Source organism: Varroa jacobsoni, unplaced genomic scaffold (genome assembly GCF_002532875.2).
Source record: "Varroa jacobsoni isolate VJ856 unplaced genomic scaffold, vjacob_1.0 scaffold_1261, whole genome shotgun sequence".
NCBI lineage: Eukaryota > Metazoa > Arthropoda > Arachnida > Mesostigmata > Varroidae > Varroa > Varroa jacobsoni.
The window spans coordinates 50,645-73,353 of NW_019214163.1; the positions used below are offsets into that span (position 1 = coordinate 50,645).

A 22,709-nucleotide genomic window follows, 5' to 3' on the forward strand; every position below is an offset into this window, starting at 1 on the left:
CAACTAAGTCATTTGTATATTTGTCGTTATAGTTTATAAATGAAAGCTTTATTTTTCACACTGATGCTATTCCCTTTTCGAAATTAGAAAATCAAACATAAGTTATGTGAACATATCAATGGCGCCTACAATGTGAGATTAAAATGATTCACTTACCCGTTCTGTGTTTGCTGTCAAGCTTTTGATTGGACATCTAGGTCGTACATCTAGGATACGTAACGTTAATATGCATTATGCAAAATTCTATGGTTTTTTACCGTCTTACCACATTAATCTGATACAATAAAAGCATAAAGTATATAACTTTCTTCTTTGAACGAATCGAATGACTGTATAAAATAGTGGATTCAAGTCAAACCATCATCCGTTTACTATCTCATTCCAGCGATTTGGCCATTTTCGCTGTCGATAATGCCACATGCCCTTACGCAATTCGCTACTATTTTAATATTCGTTCAATATGGCTTGATCGCAATCCACTGTAATTTCAATCTGAGAACGCTAATATTTAAGGCAAAATTATAACATATATCCACTCCATACTTGCGCTATGCTTGAGGTATTTTATACACGTCTTTGCTAGAGTGGAAGCTAGCTAATGTACAATACAGATTTGAATCGGTACCAAAATTAACTAGATAGACAAACCCGCTGAAATTAACACGACCGAATTAATTGTCGTTTCCTGTAAATAACACCAATTCGACTCTGTCGATGATTGGGCTTACTCTTACAACATATTGCGTTAAAGAATAGGTACGCCTAAAACTAGTTTCACTTCGGTTTTTTACCACGAGTTTGATGAAATATTACTTTTGGCGCCAAATCAATAAGCGTGATATACACGCAACGAGTGTGTCTCTTATTTTAGCTAATTCCACCACCTGCTCCGTATGATACTGTGTTGAATATTTTTACTTAGATGACAAGTTTGACAATTTTCTAATAGAAATAGAAAACTGTGTGTCATATTTACATTTCATACATTTTACTCATTGTCACAAAACAACTCCGGAACAGAACAGTCTTAAACCGTCTGAAACAGACACGAAATTATACCAGCCCGCGGCGAATACCTCGTATCGTTCTTCTGCTTTAATAACTAAGCGAATTCAAATCGGACAGCAATCACCATTTCTTAATTTATTTTCCATTTTAGAGGCGGTTTTCTTTCTGGTTTTTTAGTCTCTTGGTTTAAGCACTCCGCAAGTGCTATCTATCTTGTGTCTTTCGTGTTCTTTTTGCCATTCTTCTCGTTGTATAATGTACAAAAATATAGTCAGTACACCGTTTTCTTTTCCCCCGTCCTAACGTTTCTTTCATACATACACGATAATCCGCTGTTTTTTCACCATCGTACGCCTGTCTCCTCGTCGACTTCCTGTAACTTTGTGTCGTCCTACACCAGCAACGCATCGTTTCTCTTTCGCATCCCATAGGCGTGGGTCTGTTTTCACCCACGACATCGTCCCTATTTTTCGTTTTTCTGTTTTATTGTCTTTTCATATACATATCCATCGCTTTCGTTAGATACACAATATGTAGATATTATAGACAATATCGCCTACACAATACTTTTGGTTTTTGTTTTTCATTAATTGTTATACCGTTACATAGATGTGCTTCTTCCATATAAAACTTCACATCAAGAGATCTGATACATCTTTTGTCGCTTATACAATCGTTGTTTCGCATGCCGCTCTAGCTCATATTTGTGTCGCGTTTACAATGATCCCTCTTACTTCACCACGTTAATTGCTATTCCCTCACATATTACATCACTATTATAACTCCGATACGATTCACCTTCACTTCATTTTATAATTGATTATTGATTACCACTTCGTCTATATTGTTTGACAAGGCGTCCCATTTCCCACACGATATTACTGCTATTTTTATCATTACTTCCCTATTTTCATCAATATCTTATACTCTGTTCACATTGCTGCTGCTATGGTGTATGTGTTCCTGGCTGACTCAGATATTATAATATGTCATATACAGGTGCGTTTTGCTACGGGAGAGAGCGCTTCGCTTGCATTGGTCCTTTTATTGGCTATTTAACCTCTTCCACTTCTGACCAACAAACTGAAGTTGCTGCCGCTGCTGTTGTTTTTGCTGAGTGTAGGTCCCACGCCCTTTCGCTCTCTCTCTCCCTTTCGACATCTCTAATGTTACATGAATGTTTCTTCTCCACGGTAACAATGATTTGAAAACCCGTCCTTAGATTGTGGTGGCTGTTTTTATATATGTATATTTATTGTGGTGGCTGTTTTTATATATGTATATTTATTTAAAGTTCTTCGTCTCGTTTTCATTGTCCAACCCCGGCTCTGCTGCGCAAAAGATGTGTGTATTTATGTGTAATATATATATGGGATCGTGACGAATATATATATATATATATATATATGGTGTTGTTGCGCATGTTCTGCTTGTTGTCTGCGAGAGGATATGGGAGTATAAATGTTAATTGGAGTGTTTCTGCGTCATTTCGTTATCAATAACACCTCAAACCAAGTCGATAGAAGCAATTACAGTAGTAGTTGTTGAACAGCCGCTGTTGTTTTTGCTACCGACAAGCCGCGCGCGCGGTCTGCATTATAATGGACATGGCCGACGTTATGACCACTCACTGCCGTAGCTGTTGCTACTTGCTCTTGTCTTACTACTACCATGGACAACAAGCGCCTTCGCGTCTATCATAGCAACGTAAGCGCGTGCTGCTTAAGACCATGATGCTGGTAGTAGATCATGATTTAACTAAAATCAGACTAACGCAGTTGTGTTCACAAGCGGTCGGCGCTAGAGGTCGCAGCCACACCACTATACCGTAGCGGCGGAATATTCAAGTCTTCGGTAAACAACCTCCTATCCCCCGTCACAAACAAGACAGTCACATAGGTGGGGGAAACACGGTACAACACGATACACTGCCGCTGCTAGAGCGGGCGATAAGTTTTGGGGTTGGATTTTTGTTGTTAGTTTCTTGTTTTCATGTGTTTGTAGGCTAATATCCTGGCGGTGTGGCCGAAGAAAAATATACGGAAGAAATATGGATGATCACGCCACGATTCACCAGGGGATGAGTCGGCCTCCTCGCGGATTTGTCAGACAAATCGCCGTTTTGGTAACATGCACTGCTAAAGCACGTTGCATTCAATCCAGTAATTGCTTGCTATCTTTATGCGTGCGTGCGTAGCAGCTAATACGACGAAATGAGGATCCGATTCGCGGGTGGCCGAGCTGTCACCTACCTACCCTACAAGTTAGAATTGCAGTCGCGGGCAATGTGTCCAGGCTGTTGGCAGCGGTAGCACGAACGGCCTGAGGAAGCGGTAGGGCACTCGCGCGCCATGTGTCCGTCCTGGCCGCAGTTGAAGCAGCCCCGGCTACCACCACCGCCGCCGCCGCCACCGCCGCCCATACGGCCTCCACCGCCATATCCACCACGGCCTCCTCCGTAACCACGGTCACCGGCCCCATAACCGCCGTGGCCCTCCGGACATTCACGGGCAAAATGGCCAGACTTATGGCAGCGGAAGCATTCCCGTCCAGACATGACGATAATTGCTGCAGTTGTCAACACACACGAAATTCAACAGTCAACCAATAAGATTAGATGAAACAATAACACAAAAAATCTATTATGTCTACGCCATTAGTCTATGCTAATAATGCTAGTCTTCACATTGACACTGGGTTAACCAGTCAGGCTAAGCACAACCACTCGGGGCGGATGTCAGAATTTTATTCACTCACTTATTAAATGTCGCTCGGTGGCTTGGTCGTCGTTAAATACTGCTTCTTCGCTTCGAAGGATGCTGATTCACTCTACAAAACGTTACCGATCCTTGACGCAGATTGGCGTTTCGCAACTGGCTTGTCGCTGCTTTGAGTTATATTCGACCACCACGAGGCAGACACGTCCAAGCTCCACGAGATCAAATCGCGAAATCTAGCTTGTTGACAAAATGCCCGCCAGCCTATCCCATTTAGCGGAGCGGATACTGCGTCGTCTATTTTAAGCTCAGCCCGCCAAAGGGATCAGGTACCATGAAATAATCCTAGCTAGCTTTTATCACAAAGAAAATGTACTGGAATGGCTCTAAATTATTAGCATAAATATGCTCGATGGCAAACGTCTAAATAATAATGTATATGTCTTGCCATTCAAGTTTAATACTTCATCACAACAACGATTCAACGAGAGGATAGAGACGAAGTCATATCGTCTGCTAATGGCGCGCTTCGCCAAGTGATACTGTCCTAGCAATTGTTGATGACGCTTATGAAAATAATGGTGGTGATAGTAGCGTTGATTTTGATCATGTTGCTGATGGCCACTGGCTGCGGTCTATCGCAGCGCCGTGGGGGGTCCGATATCCGCGCCGTAGTACTGATAGCGCCCAAACAGCATGAGTTGCTGTTGTAACTGATGTTGATTTTAGGTAGAGCGCGGGCGTCTGGCTAGCTGCTGACCCGGTTTAAGAAAGCAACGTATTTGTATCATTATGTTGCTCGACTCACTGCTGTGGTAGAGTCTGTATTTATCACTTGCTTTCACGCTTTTTCTCCATGTGTCGAGGGCTCAGTTTGCTGCAATATGAGCTGCTAGGTACATTAGACTGGTATTCTATGGATCTATGGGCCTGGCCATATTTTCGTTCTGCTCTGTAAGGAGCCAGAGGAAACACGGATGAGACAGGGCCATTACAGCTGAACTGGATTGGTCGAATAGCTATCGCAGCTATACAGCAGCAGCGAAAGTTTTACCGATAATGAAATAACGGCGGCAACAGCCGCAACGGCAGTTGCTAGTACGGTATGCACAGACCTCCTGAACTATAGCGGAAAATTGGCGACTTGCCATGATTTGTTCGCGCTCTGTGGTTTGCGATTGGGACAATTGAGACAGGCTTTCGCCTGGCAGATGTGCTCTACTTTGTTGGTAGTTGCTTTTCAGATTGTCGCTCTAATAGTTAGACTCTCTATGGAGGTAATAGTTCCCTCCGCTGTGGCAGGAACTTTGGCGATTTTTTCACGAAGTTATAGCCGAGCTCGTTAGAAGACAATTGGCAAGGTCAAACAGCATTCAATTGGGGTACGGTATCGCACGCTACCTATATGAATGTATATGTATTGTGAAAAGCATTTAGTAGGGAACAACAAACTGTACTATAAAGCTTTAGTGTACTATATTTTTTTTAATTGAGATAGTAAGTGTCTCTTTTCACTTCATCCGCAATGAAAACAAATATCATGGATTTGCACCCGAAACTTCAGGGACCTCTTGTGCGAATTAGAAGTTTATTTTTCTTTTTACTTTTCGATCATCCTATAATACTTGTGATTTTTTTCAGAATAAGCATTTTTTCTGTTATTTAATATGAATAGGCTAACATCATGGCTAGATAATTGTACTAGTTGTGGTATAATAATAAATTATAAAAGGGTAACCGTTAGGCTAAGGGTTGTCGTTATAAGCTAAACAGAGAACGAGATGCGACCGAGAGGTACGATGGTCATAACATCAGCACGACAGCATTTGACATCCTTCGTTGGTTTTTTTTGTATGAAACAGGAAGCTATACAGTATTTAATTGGGCTCACTCCTTACAAGACGCGTTTCAGTAGTTTTTTAATTAAGTGATTTACAACAACTTTGATCTTTTAAGGTGCATCTTTTAGTATGTGCCCCTTTCATAGAATTGTAAAGACAAAGTTCCGAATATAGATTTTATTGTTGCAATGTCACCATACAATGCAAATGGACTAGTTAAATGTGTTTCATTACCCAAATAGCTATAAAACCTAAGGTGCCTGTTTAATGAGATCTATTTAATTAATATGTCTTTTTTTTTTTATAGCAATGGAGCCTTATTAAAAGAGAACAATTTAGTAGCAGACAAATAAGCTGGTGGCGCTATCGATTTTCGCAGTCAAAACAAGCTAAATAGGTCCCTCCACCAATGTCCTGGTCGACAGATTGACGATAGTGATTTTGATGATCCGATAACATAATAGATTTGAGAAATGTTATCTCATTTGTGTTGTAGAGTATTACGATTGCCTCGTCCGCCAACATCCTCAAGTCTCATTGCTGTTGCCAAAAGTAGGATGTTGACTCTTGTTCGGTCCTAGTGAATATACTGGGTGCCGACCCAATATTTCAACAACGATCGAAACCCTAATGACAACTGACCAACATAGATAGCACCGTCTAACATGGCGAGCATGGCAGAAATTTATCGCATCCTTGTTGAATGTGATACAGCTAACATAAAAGAGCTTCTTAGCGAAAAAAGGAGACAACAGGTAATAATTGAGCCTTAAAAATACCATTGCAAATCTGCTGTAAGAGCGCTTCCATTTTTACAAATTTCTAAACTAACTTTTACCTCAGACCGTATGGTTTAGTATATCAACTTCCGTAATGACATTAATCTTGCGGATAAGCTTATATCTATATAACGGATTAAAAACTCGATGGAGGCAATATTTGAATTCTGTTATCAGCAGGCAATAGAGCTGCATGTTTCCGATGCGGCACGTGTTATATGGGTCATTGCGTTTCCCCTGGTTTAAAATAATATATTTAAAAAAAAGTTCGATTCATTTGTTTATCGGCTGATTTGGCGTAACTTCACGCCAGCATGGTACGTAAGCTAAAAGAGTTAACTGTAAAGGAAGAAGACCAAATTGTTGACCTGCCTCTGCAATAGCGTATGCAGTGCGTCTAGTTAACTTGGTTTTGGTATATTAAATCGGACATAATCAATGACTTTTTAAAAAAAAGTGTACAGCTTTTTTAGTAGCATCGATAGTTTTTAATAAATTGAGCCTCTGTAGAGCATATTATTTAATTCGATTCTTCTATGTTTAATTGAAGAAAAGCAAATGTCCACCATAGATTTCTACGTTGAATGACCAAAAAAGGCAGAAGGCTATTGCATGCTAATGGGCGCGTACTAATGCTTTTGTGGTGATAGCCTGTTTATGGTACACAACGAAGCAAGAACTCTTACGTCGAAAGTACACATCCTTTTTCGTAGTTTATAATAAAATTAAATAAATATGCGGACTCGTCATTGGGCGGGTAGGACAGATGGTAAAGTAGCAGCTTTTTCTTGTTAGTTACCAGCGGGAATCATTGCTAGTCTATGAAAATAGAGAGTCGCCTATGGAAATGAAGCAAACCCCGTCATCGTCGGCGTGCAATGGGCGAGTGGGCTTCAGTTATATGCCTGCCAAAAATTCAGCCAGCAAAGCATTGGCTGTCCATAGGTATGTAGCGGCCAAATGGTAACGATAGCGGAGCGCCGCCCGGCTCATACTGGTGACGCATTCTCATGCTTGCCACCTGCGGAAAAGGACTTTTGAGCGGCCCCTTCCTTGCCCGGCGCGCCGCTTACCACTTACGGATTCACTCATACATACGAGGTGGATGTAATGGGGTAGCCAGTCCAAGGCGTACCTAGCCCTACCAACGTAAACTCCCTGCGGCAGTCCACTGGGGCTAAGTGGGGCGCTCATGAATTATTCGTGAATAATTTCTGCTTTTTGTCAGCCTCCTCCAGTCATCCCCTCCTTCTCCCCCTCTTCGTTCTCGCTTTCCTCCTCCTCACTTCAGCCGCTATCTCGTTTCTCTTCTCCTCCTACGCCTCCGCCACATCCCCAGCCGTGTCACTTTGATCTGTTTAGTGAAGATGATGATGCTCGGAAGCAGAGGTAACAAAGAGTAGTCGGCATGCCCCGTATAGTCTCAACAACTTGATCTAGAAAGCAAGCTCGATAAAACAGCAGATACGCGTATGTCATACTGGTAGGTAATGCACTAAGACGCATTTTACAATTTGTGGTTCCAATATTTTTGTAGGAGCTGATCATCGCTGCAACGAGACAGAGATGAATGAGGAATGTACAACACTTCATTTGAACAGTACTACAGTTATATATGATTATATATGTAGATCGTAGCAGTCCAGGCTGGCAAACCGGTAACCCTATAAAGTAGCGCTCCGAGAAAGTAGTTGACCACCAGTTACCAAAATAAAGTTTTACGAATCGATACGTACCACCTAACTTTGGCTTAGCCTGCATGCCTAGCTAAGATGTTGATTCAATTTTTTTTCTAGAAAGCATAAGCCATGTGCCGGTTGTACTGGACAGATTGCACTGGAAACGCAACCGTACTTCAAGCAAATAGTGCAATATGTAATGTTTTAAAGTGAAGTGAAATTGTATCATACGGTGTGGGAATTAAACTCGATGAAACATTCAAGGGTGAACGTAACTCACGACACGAAACTGGAAGCTTTCAAATGTAATACTATTAACATAATGCTTTGTGAGTTATTAGAATAGAAATAAGTAGCAGCCGTAGGGTACTTTAGAAAGCTCGCTTAATTTTAGCGGTTTTAATTAAGCTTCTATATTCTGAAGACCGTTGATTGTCTTAGGAAAATGAGTTAATAGAAACCGAGCATCAAGTCTGTTAACGTATCGGAACAGCGTGTGCACTAGTATAACGTATGTAAAGTGTGTATTGAATATATTCAATAAAACAAGGCGTGCATGACGTCACTTAAATAATAATATTTAATTAATTAGCAAGCTAATTTCTTGCTTGTCCAACCTAGGGAAACACTTTTACGATACAGTAGTTTATTTTCCTACTCTAAGTGCTTAGATCTTGACTTAATAAACCTAGATAATGCTTTCACGGCGCCTGAGAAAAGCTAAATAGTTAGTCCATTACTAGGAACAACTGAGGGCAAGATAAGGGCAGAATCAGGCATAGGCATCGGGGGTGTACCTGTCAAAACTTAAATGCATGAAAAATGTTGTTTCTTAAAGGCAAATTCGGAGACAGCTGTACCAGCCGCCTCGACAATCTCAGATTGAAGCGTTTACCTACTTAATGACACCAGTAATTCCGAATCTGTTCTTCTCTGTAAATGACCGTGATCCTTCAATGTTCATTGCTAAGATTAGTCACTACAAAACAAATTACACATTCATGTGTTCTTCAATATAGATTTGAGATATCCCACCATGTGTTTGCAGATACAGATGATGTAGGAAGAACATTTTGTACAGCGATATCGCTAATTCAGGCCATAATTTTACATTGCTGGTTAATTAACATTATCTGTTTTTATGATCTAATAAGCTCGCTAAAAAGCATATACTAATAATTGCAATTATATATTATGTTTATTACTTATTTTTATCAGTGGCCTACGTGCTCGTAGAATGAACATGTAGCCAGGCCTTACCTAGATATATTGTTATTTTTGCGTCTACATCCTAAACTGCCTACTGGTTGTGTTCGCCCTGTGTGTCCGTAATATTAAACAATACGACCTTTGTTCCCACGCCAGACACCATTCACCTGCTTTAGATCAGATGAAGACGTAAAATTCAAATATCGAAATAATAGCATAGAATACTTCCACTTCCTGGACAAGAATCTATAGATCGAATATCGTTAAGGTGAATTCGTGTGTGCGTCGATCGCTTTATTGGCAATCTGAGAAGAAGAGAGTTCGTCTTTATAGCATGCTTGTAGTACCCAGAATTCGGTACATATCCAAAACATGTCGAAATATTACTCGAGGCTAGCTTGGGTTTATAGTGAAATGCGGTACAATAAGGACATTTGCTAATCAGTGATGTCTCTAGAGGCAAACCTTCCCTGCATTAAAATAAAAATTCATAGTTATTTGTTTGGTTTATTTTAGAAATAGATATACAATATATGATTTTTCTTCAGAGAATTTTATCCATACACAATTCAGCTAGCGGTCCGAACACACACAAGCTTATTTGCCTTGCAACAATACGACCTAAGGCATAAATTATTATTAGCGAAATAATACAATTATTCAGGTAGAAAATCTATTTTATGTAAACGACTATTGTTTTTTCATCTACTTTGGCTATTGCGACCAACGTTTATTTATAGCACGTGCCCTTCTCTGATCTCTGTACATAGTTGTCAATAATTAGGTAAGTAAGGTGACAATTACTACCACCATTGCCGTTCTTTATAATAGTTGTTATTATTCCTAGATAAAAGTCACAAAACAATTAATCAATTGATCAGTTACAAACAACTGCATGTTATGCGCTCATAGTTAGATCCGTGTAATAATAATAGTTATTCCACTGTTGTTAGTAGTATAGCATCGATCCTACATAGTAATGTTTGACCAACAAATGATACATGAATATTTTGATCTTTTAGCAGTTCTAGCAATGTAAATATTTAGGGCAGCAACCCCGATGGGACAGGCATTTTATTTTCTACGTGGGAGCTAGTAAAAGACTATCTTATTCTATCAATATCTCAAAAGGTCCAAAAAAGAAAGTCGACTTGCTAGATAAAATCGATCTATTTTGTTCACCGTTACAACTTCCAGATATTGAAACGTTCATTTACATTGCACGCCAATAACACAAATCCTTTCAGCTTGAAGTAGCAACTTGAGTTATCAACAAGTGCTTTTCCAGTGGTTTAGTAAACGGGTGAGTAGAACGGTACGCACTGAATACCAACCCGAAGTCGAAGAAATGAAGCTGGGAAATTGAGGTTGGGTGCACTATCATGAAAAATGTATATAAAGTAGTTATTATTTTTGTGACGACTCATTGAGGCATGTTCTCCTTCATGTCAAAAAAAAAGAAGATTGTCCTTCAAACGTGAAAATCAATCCTCATATTTTTTAATTCTGACTGACTAAACCGCAGGTCAGATACAGAGACTACATATTATACACTAATATCGTGTTCTTTTAGCAATTCTACCAACATATACATTTAGACAAGAAACGGCAATCTCTATGATCGTTTCATATCTGCCAGAAAGTGACTTCTATAGGCGCAAGATGCAGTGCAAGCCATACGCGTGCAAAGACCTACACTCACAGTAACAGACGGGAGCGAAGCCAGTTATACCAGAGCTGTATGTTCAATATCTCTTCTCGTTCCATCATATGGGCGTTGAGTAGCAGTGGAGGCCGTAATAGAATACACCAGTCGTCTTTTTTTTTTTCTATATCCCGGCGTCTGAGCAACTCTTGTCCCCCTTTCGTTATACTTTTGTACAATCGTCCTTTTCCCTCATACGCTCCATACCATTACTTCAACTGGCAAAGGCTCAACTCTAAAAAGGCCTTCGGTTTGGTGAAAGCCCTGCGCTACTCCCCAACTACCCTACGCCCCCTAGCGCCCTGTCGCATCTACCTCTTGTGCCAACGGCCACGACGGTCCTGGGCGTCGACTGTCGTTGGGGGAGACGACGGACTTCGAATTGCAGCAAATGCTGGAGCACCACAAGCGGTAAGCAGCTGAGCTCCACATAGGACTGCGGGATAAACATTGAGAGAGCAGTTGTGCCATTGTAAGAACGGAGTCTTTTTGCTTGGAGTCTGACGAAGCAGTGAGGCGGGGTAGGGGGTTAGTTGCGTTGAGGCTGGCAGGGGCACCGGCGAGTGAGGGGCCAAGCAGACCTGGGCCGAAGGAGGCGCATTGATTTGCTCATTTTTATAGTTGCTTTTCGGCGGTAGGAGCGTCTTGTTGGCTGCGCCCGGTAGTCCGACGCTGGTCTGAGCTGACAGAAGACGCAGCGTACCAAGGACAGCACAGCGCTCAGACTACCCACCTAGCAGCTCTCTTTGCTTCTGCCTTTTCAGGCGCTTTCTGCTGGTGGCACCATTGTACTGAAGCTGTTGGTGCAACCCGACGGCGTTTGTGCCACGGCGGCAGCGGCTCAGGCTTGGACCGCTCTTCCGCCCGCCCTAGGGAGACAGGCGGACGGGAACTCCTCTCTCCCCTGCCGCCGCTACTCTACCGGCTGTTTCACCTACCAGAAGCAAAACGCGGTAGCGGTGTCAAATTCGGGAATGGAAAACGAGAAAAAGCTGTACTACTTCACCATCCCAAAGTCTTCTTCTTTTACAGACGGAGCTACGGCGGTGTTGGCGGTCGGTGGAGCCCATTGCTGGTTTCCTAACGTTGCCTTGCCGCTGCTTCTACCGCCGGCATGGCCGCGAATGAGAAGCGCAAAGCCCACTCGACCCGCCTCGGGCGGAACGTGCTTCGTGTTGAGGAGAAAAAGCCGGACGCGCATAAAGAGTGAGCTCAGCGGCTGGATCAAGAGCAAGGAATTGGGTAGAGGTGTATGAACGAACGGAGGGAACGTGGGGCAACATGGTCAACTAAAAACACCACAACTGGTCTCTACCAGAGGAATCTACCAATGTTTGGTGCCTCACCAGGCTATGGTCTATGCTTTCTAACTTGAAATCCTAAGGTGGGAGGGAGGGGGGTTCGTTTCTTTCTTCTTCTTCTTCTTCTTCCGCCAGGAGGCTTACATAAGTTTGTGTGGACCTGTCTGTTCGATAACGGTAAAAATGTTTTCGATCTGTGCGCTAGGACGATAGCGATTTAAAAGAAAACAAATAGAAAGTTCGTTACCGAGCTTTTATCCATATGGGAAATGTGTGTCTGTACCAGAAATTGGCCATGCTTCGAGCCGTATTACGTAGTTCGATTTAGTAGTTCCATTCGCTCTAGTTGAATCCATCCGTAACGCAAATCGCGGGTCTATGGCACACAGACTCCGTTACATTTTCGCCACCCGATTCAGCTGTTTCATTGCACTGCTCAAGGCACTTTAAAACTCTACCATTGGAGTTAGTAGCCTATTCTAAGAAATATATAATGTGTTTCTTTTGAAGCTATTTCATGACCTGGCTAGCGGAAAACAAATTGAGCCAACTATTGTGTTAGCCAGACCGGAATACTAACCAATTTAATTCTCACAAATTGCTAAAAAAGGGTTCAATATTTATCTTGTTCCATTGTTGAACCACATTTGTCATATACTGTATGATAATAGTGTTCATAGTAGCTTTGATGTGCACACGAAAAGCCATTAGAAAGACACACAAGAAAATAATCACAAGCTAAACTATATTGTTTCAAATATGTGTATCAAATATATTGTCAGGGCTGCAATTTAGCGTCCCCTTGCCGACAAAACACCTTATGGAGTTCGTTTTGTTTCGTATATATATATATATATATATATATATATATATATATATATATATATAACAATACATGAAAAGAGGATACGGTATCAAAATAAACTTCCTGCAATTGAACGAGATAAAGTAAGCATTCCATTGATTAACGTCTCTCTTTGTGCATGTTAAAGTTGCATTGATTATCTCTAGTTAATGGATATATTTAGTACATTTTCGAGTCAAAAAGTATTCTCTTTGATCGGATGATGGAGCTAGAAGGGTAAAAGTCAAACTTGCAGGTTGACCGTACAACGCGAGAAATCTCTGAACGGTTCTCGGACAATGCGATCCTTCTTCAACTTTGCCAATGATGAACGACAGCATTGTGGTGCGCTTCGGCTCCGCGCTGAAAAACTTTCTAGGAAAGCGTCAGACGCTTCAAGTAGCTTCACCTCGCGACTCCGGTCAAAAAACACACGTGCCCTCTATTCCCCTTTTCAGCCGGGACTGCAAAGCACCAAATGCAGTAGCCCTGCACTGATGAGAAACGGAACAGGGCGCTTTGACAAAGGGATCTTCGCTTTCTACCATCACAAGGAAGGCGACCTCACGCTGTCCCTAATGGAGAACAACGTCGTTGCATTACGTGGCCAGCGACGTAGTCTCGTAGCAGTCTATGTTCAAGCTTCTGATTCGGAATTAAAGGCTGCCTTCTAATTCTGCCTCTCTGATCATTGCCAATAGCTCCATCGCCAGCATTGATCAGCTGAACTTGGGCTGCATTGTGACTCTTCGGCACCTGCTCGCGAATTCCGGTCGCTGAATAGTTAATACCATCCCGACACCGACTTTCCTAAGCATGAAGGAGTTTGGTTATCGATATGTTTCCAACGAGCGTAACCGAAGATAGAATAAAGTTTCAGGGTGAGAACCGTTCACTGTTAGAAGACGTAAACATTCGTATTCGGATACTTAGACTTCACTGTGAGAATTGCACCTGCGCGGACTGCCAAGTGCCGAGCTTTGTCGGGACTTCTAGATGTAGGCAAAGTTTCGAGATACGCCTATGAAGTGCTCGCTGTACCTAATGTGGTCAACACGTACTTGTACGCAGTATTTAATGGAAATTCTCCAGTGTACAGTGCAGCTTTTCTGTCCCCCTGAAAGCACAGTTGGTGATTTAACTGCACTTGCAGCCTTGCCTGAAGGGTTCGGGAGTGTCTTCGTGTTTATGGCCGAAATACAGTACGCGTTCTACCCCTTAACCTTTGTCTGTTGAAGATAACAATAATTTGAATAGTTGGAGACTCTTTGATCGCTAATGTGGAAGGTCAACCATACAACTACTAATGAACGACTGCAGCTCGGCGCCCTGTCTGATTAGACCCTTGTTTTCACGAAAGCCTCTCGAATGTGTTTATATCAAGAAACATTATGCGGGGCGTTCTTATTCGCCGCAGTGTGGAAAACGGAGCTTTAATACAGCGCCATCTTTTTCAACAAGACTTTATAGTGCGGGAAGTTATGCGAGCTCTCTAGAGTTTTCGTAACAAACACCGCCGGTCTAGATAGGGTCTGCAATGTGCATCTCAAATGCGTCGTCAGTCAGGCACCATGCTGGATGGCACGATTTAGTGGACGTTCAGCTACCGGCACAGATGCTACCCTGTTAGTCATTTCTAAAGCAAAGGACGGCCCAACCGTGCCATCATCATTGCGGGGAATAGCGGAGAAAAGCGTTTGTTATGAGCTGCTGTCCGGCTTGCTGACCACTTAAAAAGCATGCACACTGTAGAACCAGGTAACATAGGTGCCAGAAAGATCGCTTGACAGAAACGACATGCAGGACAGAACCGCGATAGCCGCGAGTCAAGAAAGCGCTGGTCACACCGCGCAATTCGCTATGCGCGGTGTTCGTCAAAGCAGCCTTTGACTTGGTTCCCAAGGATATGATAATGGCCACAGTAGCCAAGCTTCTAACAATACGCTCAGCCATCTTCCTGCGTTCTCAACAATCGACGATAGAGTGGCCATTTCGTGGTTTCAAGGAGCAAACTAAGCTTACTTTTACTTTCTATCATGCGGAAGGGCCTCTCTGGTCAAATAGGAGGCCTGAGGAAATTAGTCTATGTGATTTTGTGCGCAAGCCAATGATATACGGATTGAGCAGGTTCGAAGCGGAGGACGCTCTAACCCGGTTCCATGCGGCAATCATAGATTTGGAACTGACCGTAAATTCGACCGACACAAAGGCATTGAGATTTAGAAAAAGAGGAAAAACAGTGACCATCTTGTACTTTGTCAATTCGCTTCTTGCCTCTGTAGATCGGTTCCCGTGCCTGGACGTGCTCTCCTCTGTGAATGGCAGAAGTTCAGTAGCATACGTCATTGAAAGATGCGGAAAGGCAGTGTGGGCCGTATGAGCGATGAAACAGCTTCATCATTTGTCCTTCGCATTGGCTTTTCGTTTGTTTGATCTTAAAATTTAACTCTGATCGCAATGTATGGTAAGCGCGTTATTTAGGAGAATTATACAGCGGAAAGTATCGGGCAACTAGATCTAATCAAAGTCTTTTGCTTCAAAGGAGCACCGAGTATTTTGGACCTGAAATCGTTTCGCATGTATCGCAGCCACACGCCATTGCCATTCAAGAACCTATACCGTTGCTTTGAGTTCCCAGCAGCCGAAGACCTAAACACCAATCTTAGGGTCTAGATGCAAAAATTCGCTGAAATCGATGCGGATTTCTCGTTTCGAGTATGATGAAGGACAACGCGTGCAAGAAAGCGAACCGATTAAACGTACTGCCGCCACTAGTTTTGGTAGGCATGGGTTCCACCATACACTCTACAGGGAACCGAGTTTCTAGGGGCCTGATGATACCTGTACGTGCTCCAAGAGCGGTTGAAATTGTAATAGATACCTAACTTCTCGTTGCCTATTGGTAACTTCTTTAGGACGCTAAAAAAACAAAGTTTAATAAACTCCACAAAACTTGTATAATGCACATGACGCCCTGCGTTTTAATAGTTCTGCGTACCCTGGTCTCCCGATGCTGCATTATTGACTCGTATATCTGAAATAGTTGACTACTACCAGTAAAGGTGAATAAATCAAACTTATACCACTTTCCGGTAAGTATTGCAGACGCAACCTGTAGTCGTCGATCGACTTCAACTTATACAAAAACGTTTGTTAACTAAGGATTCATACTACAGCAGTGTGTGACCGCGCCAGTGAACAGTTCCTTACTTTATATTCACCCTTGAAACTCCCGATTGGCCTGATTTATGAAAATAATCATATTGCCAATTTGGATATATGGTTCGTTTATTTGTTCGTTCTGGGCCAGTGGTAGCTTAGGGGGTAGAGTAACGAATCTTAATGACCAAAACTCTGTAATTGCCACTAAGGCATTCCGGATGTCGTTTTTTTTAAAAGTTTGTTGCCGATATTCGAACTTCTGCGTAGCCATTGCCAAAAAGAGATTATGTGAAAATACAAACAAAACGTATTTGCTTATATGTATTACAAGTCATGATTCTCTATTAGCAGAACACTGACATATACATATATATATATATATATATAGAAATCGACTAAATTAGATGGCCATGCGTTCATAGTATTTACTACACTTTTACTGAAACGCGCATAAGGTATTAGTAACATGTATAATGTATTACGATGAAGTTTACTGCTCATGTGAATTGAGCAGGAATTGAAATTTTTTAAAAAATCTTCTTAGAACTTTTTTTTTGTCTTAGAACTTTTAGAGATGATGTTATCTGAATATGTAAATGATTTAAAGAAGTAAACAAACATTCAAGAGGCAAATAGTTTAAGAATGCGGCATTTAGTCGCGCTACAACCTAATAATAATTTCACTTTATACCGGTCGAAGGTATTTACGTTCCTTTTGCTTCCTCAATAATCTCGTTAGAAACGCTTGTTTAATTTATTATTAATTAGGATTTAAGATTAATTAAGAACTAAGAATACCCTTGCTTATTCACAGGTCTTTGAGATACTTTTCCCAACTATATATATATATATGTATAGTCATTAAGGTATGTGTATATTACGAGAGGTTTATTTGATCGAAAATATTTTTAAATCAACTGCTTGTTTATTATATGAAAAGTTGCGTTGGTCCGAGAAGTATGTTCTTAGGTACTCCAGAGCTTGCTCGTTTGGGTTACTCGATACGAAACACCTGACATCAACTTTAAAAAATTGACCATGGTCTTAAAATACAGGTTATAGGTTGTTTATTGAAAGTTTAAGACCTCGCTGCTTCAATTGCAATTAAATTTCAAATGTTTTAATATACAATTGCCATTCTTACATCATCGGGTCTTCCTCTTACTTGATCAAGTCCAAGCATAGCTCGATGTCCCATCCATCCACATCCCTACATATCCGTCTCATGGTTGAGCACACAAACACTATTCGTGGTGGTGATCTTAACTGAGCTCATATCACAAAGATAATACTAGCGATAATCAGGACATTTTATTATTATATCTATTAATTTTTACTGTGCTGTTGATTCGGCGCTTAATGATAGCGAGTCAAAGGTGGACTTTTATTGGGGTTCAGGAGCCCTACCGCCGCCTCATCGATGGCTATTATCATTCGAAGCAGCAGAAGAGATAGTGCTGCTGCGTACAGGTACGTACAAACACGTGATCTTATGCATGTCTAAACGGTGCTCGTCGCGCGTTCTACTTAACTGTATTACTCTTTAGTCTCGCTGCCCAGATTTCTACGACTGTGTGAACCCGAAGCTAGTTCCACTTTCCTCCATATGTGAAGCCGCTACCATTGGTGGTGATGCTGTATGTTACAAGCTATAGCTACCATTAATTCTACATGGAAGAGTAGAAGAACGGCAAATCAATTGCACGATTGAACAGTCGATATAAGAAAATTGAAATAAGGGATAAAGGACAATAAGCTTCTACGGAAGTTAAACGCATTTTGTAGTTGATTTGTACGATGAGTCGCTTGTTTGCCGAATCTGCGTGTGCGTGCCGTGTAGGCGTGAATGTAGACTTGTGTAGGCATGGCGCACCTTAACTAATCGCCTCAGGCCCAGTGTCTCGAACGTATCTGCAGTTGCTCTAACGTATCTGAAGATAACACGAAAATGAAATTGTTCGTGGAAACCTGCGTCGTCTGAATAAAGGATACTATAATCGGAGCGTTTGACATATAGTAAGTGGTTAGGGTAGATAATTTAATCCGAAATTCTAGAGCTCGGACAAGCATGCGTAGCTCATGTTAGCTACAGATACAAACGTAGCCGCATGGACTATTGGTAGCCATACCTAGGACGCACGCTGTGTTAAAGAGACCTATTTAGCTTTATATAAAAGCTAAATAGTGCTCTTTAACCATGTAGCTTTTTTTCTATAGGACATTGCCCGACTTCGTTCGATCATTTTCGCTTCATGTTATCTTTACACTTTTTTTTATGTTTACACGTTGTGCTCCTTCTTGCCCGGTACGAAGAAGGCATGCGAAGGAAATTATTGTCCTGGCGCCGTTTGCGATTAGCAGTGGACGGCAATATCCGATGGCGGCCGAAGCAGTACAGCAGCATTGCGAGGAAAGTCGCGTATTAGGGGCATTGTAGCCGTACATTGTTGGCTGGATCGGCGAAAGCTATATCGTTGAAGAACGATAAGGACCGACGATTGGGTGATCGTATGGGTGGCTATCAGGGGAAGAAGGAACAGCGCTGCCATGGTAGGCATGTTCATCGATCACACTTAATAGACGAAGTCAAGCAAGTGCAGCTGAAGGCATCGCAAGCGACGGCACAAATGGCATCGCTTGGACCACCTTAGAGACGGGAACGTGAAAAGGGGCTTGAGTAAGGGCTGGAAAAGGTGTGAAAGCTATCGAGGCATCTCTGGTAAGGGACCTGTTTAAGTATGCCTGCCAGTCAATGCCGACTTTCTCTTCTCGACGGAAAAGAGCACGCCGTTTGCGGTAACTATTAATTTTTCTCGTATCTACAATTGATGCAGAGTTATATGGCTAGAAACCATTACAGAGACCGATTTCCCAAATTCTCTAATATTTCTGATGATGCTAGTTTTTGTTGGCACACCACTTTCGATTTCTTGGTTTGGAAAGCTAGAAGGCAGCGAAGTAACGTCTAACAAACCAAAACGTCGTTCACATAGCTACCGCTTATTAAAACAGCTCGTAAGCTTATACCTATATTCGTCTCATACCTACATCTCTAGATCCAATGGAAATACGTAGTCGGCTGGTTGACACTTGCTACTGACTCAGTAAGCAAATCTTTGGTGCAGATCTATTTAGTCCCTGACAAGTCTACGTAGAACACAACGCTTCCACTGCCTCCAATAGATGGGTTCTTATGATTTTTGGTAGATGTGCACTCAGTATGCGTGAGAACATTGGAAACGTCACTAAGTATCGAAAGTGCCGTGGGGTCGTTTTAACAGAGTAACTGGGCTAGTCGAAGGAGAGCTCCCCCTAACTGTATCATACGATGGCAAGCTAGTCTAACCTTCGGTCTCTCCCAGCAAGCGACAGGCGATGCTACTGCAGCCGATGCCTCCTCTACCGTAGCAGCAGTAGTAGTATGTAATGACTGAGTCGCCGTGTTGGTGCGCACTGTTCCCGTTCGTTCGATGCTAGGAGCAGGCGGCCAAGGCTAGTGCGCTGGCCGGTCAACCGAGCGGTCAGTCGGTGTTCCTGATGTAGAATCGATGGCGACCCGTCTTACGTGACGGGGCCAGACTAACAGCGTGCTCCAGCTCAGTTCAGCTTCGAATTTTGTGACTGTTGGTGAGCGGTGGATATATAATACACAATACCGAGTTAACTAACTCGTACGAGCAGGACTTGACCGTGGCATCTCGATGCTGTTAAGTCCGCCCGGATTGGCAGCTTGAACGTGGTCTACGAATACGTACTCATTAGAAGGCCGGAGCGGTGCCGTCGAAAAGCAATTTTTGACGACGTGTTCATACCAAACGCTATTGAAAACTATTTCTTGTTTTTAGCTATATATATGTACATATACGCTTTGCTCTGTACAGAAACCGCTATGAAGCAGAGCCATTAGTTTCAAGCGTTCAGTGTAGTAATGACTAGTCAAATTAATAATAAAGAATAACATATTTGTCAATTCAGCACAAGAGATCAGTTATCGATGCTCGCTTACCTAACAAACTTGCTTTGAGATCAATCGATTGAATTAACACGAAGTTTTCGCGATTTCCGTAACGAGTTTTTGCTAGATTTATCTGCACTTTGTACCAACCTGTAATGATTTTACTTTTTATCTTCATAGGGTCAGCAAATTATATAATTTGATATGCGAAAATAATTATGACCTACCTAGAACCTGAGCCTTTTCTATTAACAAGCTCCTATAGTCTAAGGTAAAATGTATAGAAATTAGAGATTTGAAAAGAAAGGCCTGCTTCAGCTGCGTAGTAAATGTCTTACGCTTACAGTGTGGTGAAATTATCAACAGGCACACAGTACGTTTAGTGTCGTAACTTGATGGAGAACTTGAGCAGCTAATTTTCTGGGACAACTCGTTGTTAAGCTTTTTATCAAAGTATAGATCGTACGTATATATAAATTATAATGTTATGATGCCAAGCTAACTAGACCTTTTCTCAATGAATTTACACCACTGAAATGGCGTAAATTCATTGATGACAACCGTAACGATATTGAACGACATTTCATTTAGCTTATATCTCAGCTCACAATGAATTACCGTGACCATTATTAAAGCTACTAGCATTGAATTAGATCACCTTTAATATACTTATAGTTTAATATTGAGGTTATATCGCACAATCGTACCTTTCAATTAAACGTAATTCGCTCATTTTGTTTGCCACTCAATTATTTCCATCGATTTCCAGCTGGAACCTTGTAGGATAGGGTAGCTGAGTCAAGCCAACAACGCGCCTTAACCTAAACGAAGTAGCGTGCATCTTCTAGCTTTATGATAGCAGTTCTTCTCTCTATTGGGAGAGCGTGCGTAAGAATAAGAAGGGCTTAATTGATTATTTATGATCTTGGTCAAATGCACACATCGCTGAGTACACCTTTGAAGGGTGGCAATTGGCTGAGAGTGCGGTTCTGCGTATCTGGTTAGCGTTCTTATCCCTAATAGATTCAGCACTCAGCCGCGGCTTGTTCAGCGTGCTGAATGATATCATACTAATCATCGTGTTGCATCATACTAAACGACCTACTGAAGCACTGGTGTCAACAAATGGTTTGATGCCAAAAAAACATTGACATTATTCTGTATATTTGTTCTTTTTGGCGATTGATGATTTGAAGTGTGACGACCCAGAAAGATCGATGACTACAAGACCATCCTTCGAGCCATTTTCGTATAGGTGCATTACAAGGGCGTTGAGTGGCAAGTGCAATGTTTGCATAGAACGCAACGCTAACTAACAACGATTAAGTACCGATTAACTTAACGGCAAATAACAATTATATGCGTATTCAAACTCTGTCTGATTACCTTCAGTCAGCGGCGGCCACTCTCTAAGCACCTTCTGAGAAAACCATCTAAACGACAGTTTTCTCGGAAAATGCTACAGCCCAAACAACAAACGCTAGTCTATCGAAGATTCACTGTTATAACCTTTCTACCTCACATTGTTGCTTCAAGAACTTTCTGCCAACTTCATTCTGCAACCTACGGGTTTGAAAGCCGCGATTCAGTCCTCGAGAGTGCACGCTCATCCTTTCTCACTGCCGTCCATTCTGTCGCATAGTAGTTGCCCGCTCCTCGTGTTTTCTTATTCCCTTTATTGACCGATATATATCGACGGGAGAAAAGCCGGCCGGCAGAGAAAGGCCGTTACTGAAGCCACCAGCGTCTGCAAGACACTTGTATGTTGTCGTTCTTGTGGTTAAGCTGTTTTTGATGCCGCTCACCATTCTCCCGCGCTGTTGCGGTGTGTCGTATCTTAGTGAATTATTCTGTTACATCTGGTTCCGTGGCTGTCGAAACGGGGTCAGGGAATGAAAGACATCTACAAGGGCCTACGAGAAAAAAAGGCCTTTTTTTGAAGTCATCAGAAAGAATTAAAAAAAAGCCCTCACTCGCATTCAGCTTATAGAATTATGCACCATTCACCCCTCCAGCCCTTCACTCGTGCTGTCTTCACCGATTTCGGAATTAGCTGTTTCGCTAGTCCCATTAATATCAAGAGCTAAATTCTGATATCATAAATACATTTTACCTTTGTTCGTCTGCTATAAGCCTGCTGACGTTTTCTTATCTCAGCGTAATATTCTGAGTGATAGAGATCATGCCGCTTGTTTACAGGTAAGTAGTACAAGTTTATCGCGGGACTGAAATTGACAGACTAAGTAATAAATCAGATACATAAAAAAAACCGTATTTTCATAGGAGGAACAACAGTACAGGATTCTGTCACGTGTTTACGTGACAAAATTGACTAAATTCTGTGTCGTAATGTAAGTCTTTAGCCAAGAATGCGATCAACACATGTTGAATTTATGTATGCACAAACAGAAGTTTTGACTATGACATTTTTGATCGACAATGTATAACTCATGTGCCTAAGAAATAACTAAATATTTGGGTATTAAAACAATAGTTTTTACCCTACCAT

General features: G+C 41.8%; 1 protein-coding gene and 1 long non-coding RNA gene across 2 annotated transcripts; one reads left to right on the top strand and one right to left on the bottom strand.

Annotated features, from left to right (window-relative positions):
* Window positions 1-1,111: 1,111 nt before the first annotated feature.
* LOC111268138 (uncharacterized) lies at window positions 1,112-3,972 on the bottom strand. The gene is made up of 2 exons (XM_086971568.1): window positions 3,766-3,972; window positions 1,112-3,576 (listed from the first exon to the last, which is right to left on the bottom strand). The coding sequence occupies exon 2, from the start codon at window positions 3,563-3,565 to the stop codon at window positions 3,266-3,268; it is 300 nt and encodes a 99-aa protein (XP_086827694.1). The 5' UTR covers window positions 3,566-3,576; window positions 3,766-3,972; the 3' UTR covers window positions 1,112-3,265.
* Window positions 3,973-17,315: 13,343 nt separating this feature from the next.
* Window positions 17,316-20,217, top strand: LOC147752427 (uncharacterized). The gene is made up of 3 exons (XR_015314080.1): window positions 17,316-17,715; window positions 18,562-19,041; window positions 19,608-20,217. It is a non-coding gene; the product is annotated as an uncharacterized LOC147752427 (long non-coding RNA).
* Window positions 20,218-22,709: the final 2,492 nt, after the last annotated feature.

Excerpts from the sequence above, each read along its gene's own strand:
- LOC111268138 (XM_086971568.1), bottom strand. The coding sequence starts at position 3,565 with ATGTCTGGACGGGAATGCTTCCGCTGCCATAAGTCTGGCCATTTTGCC.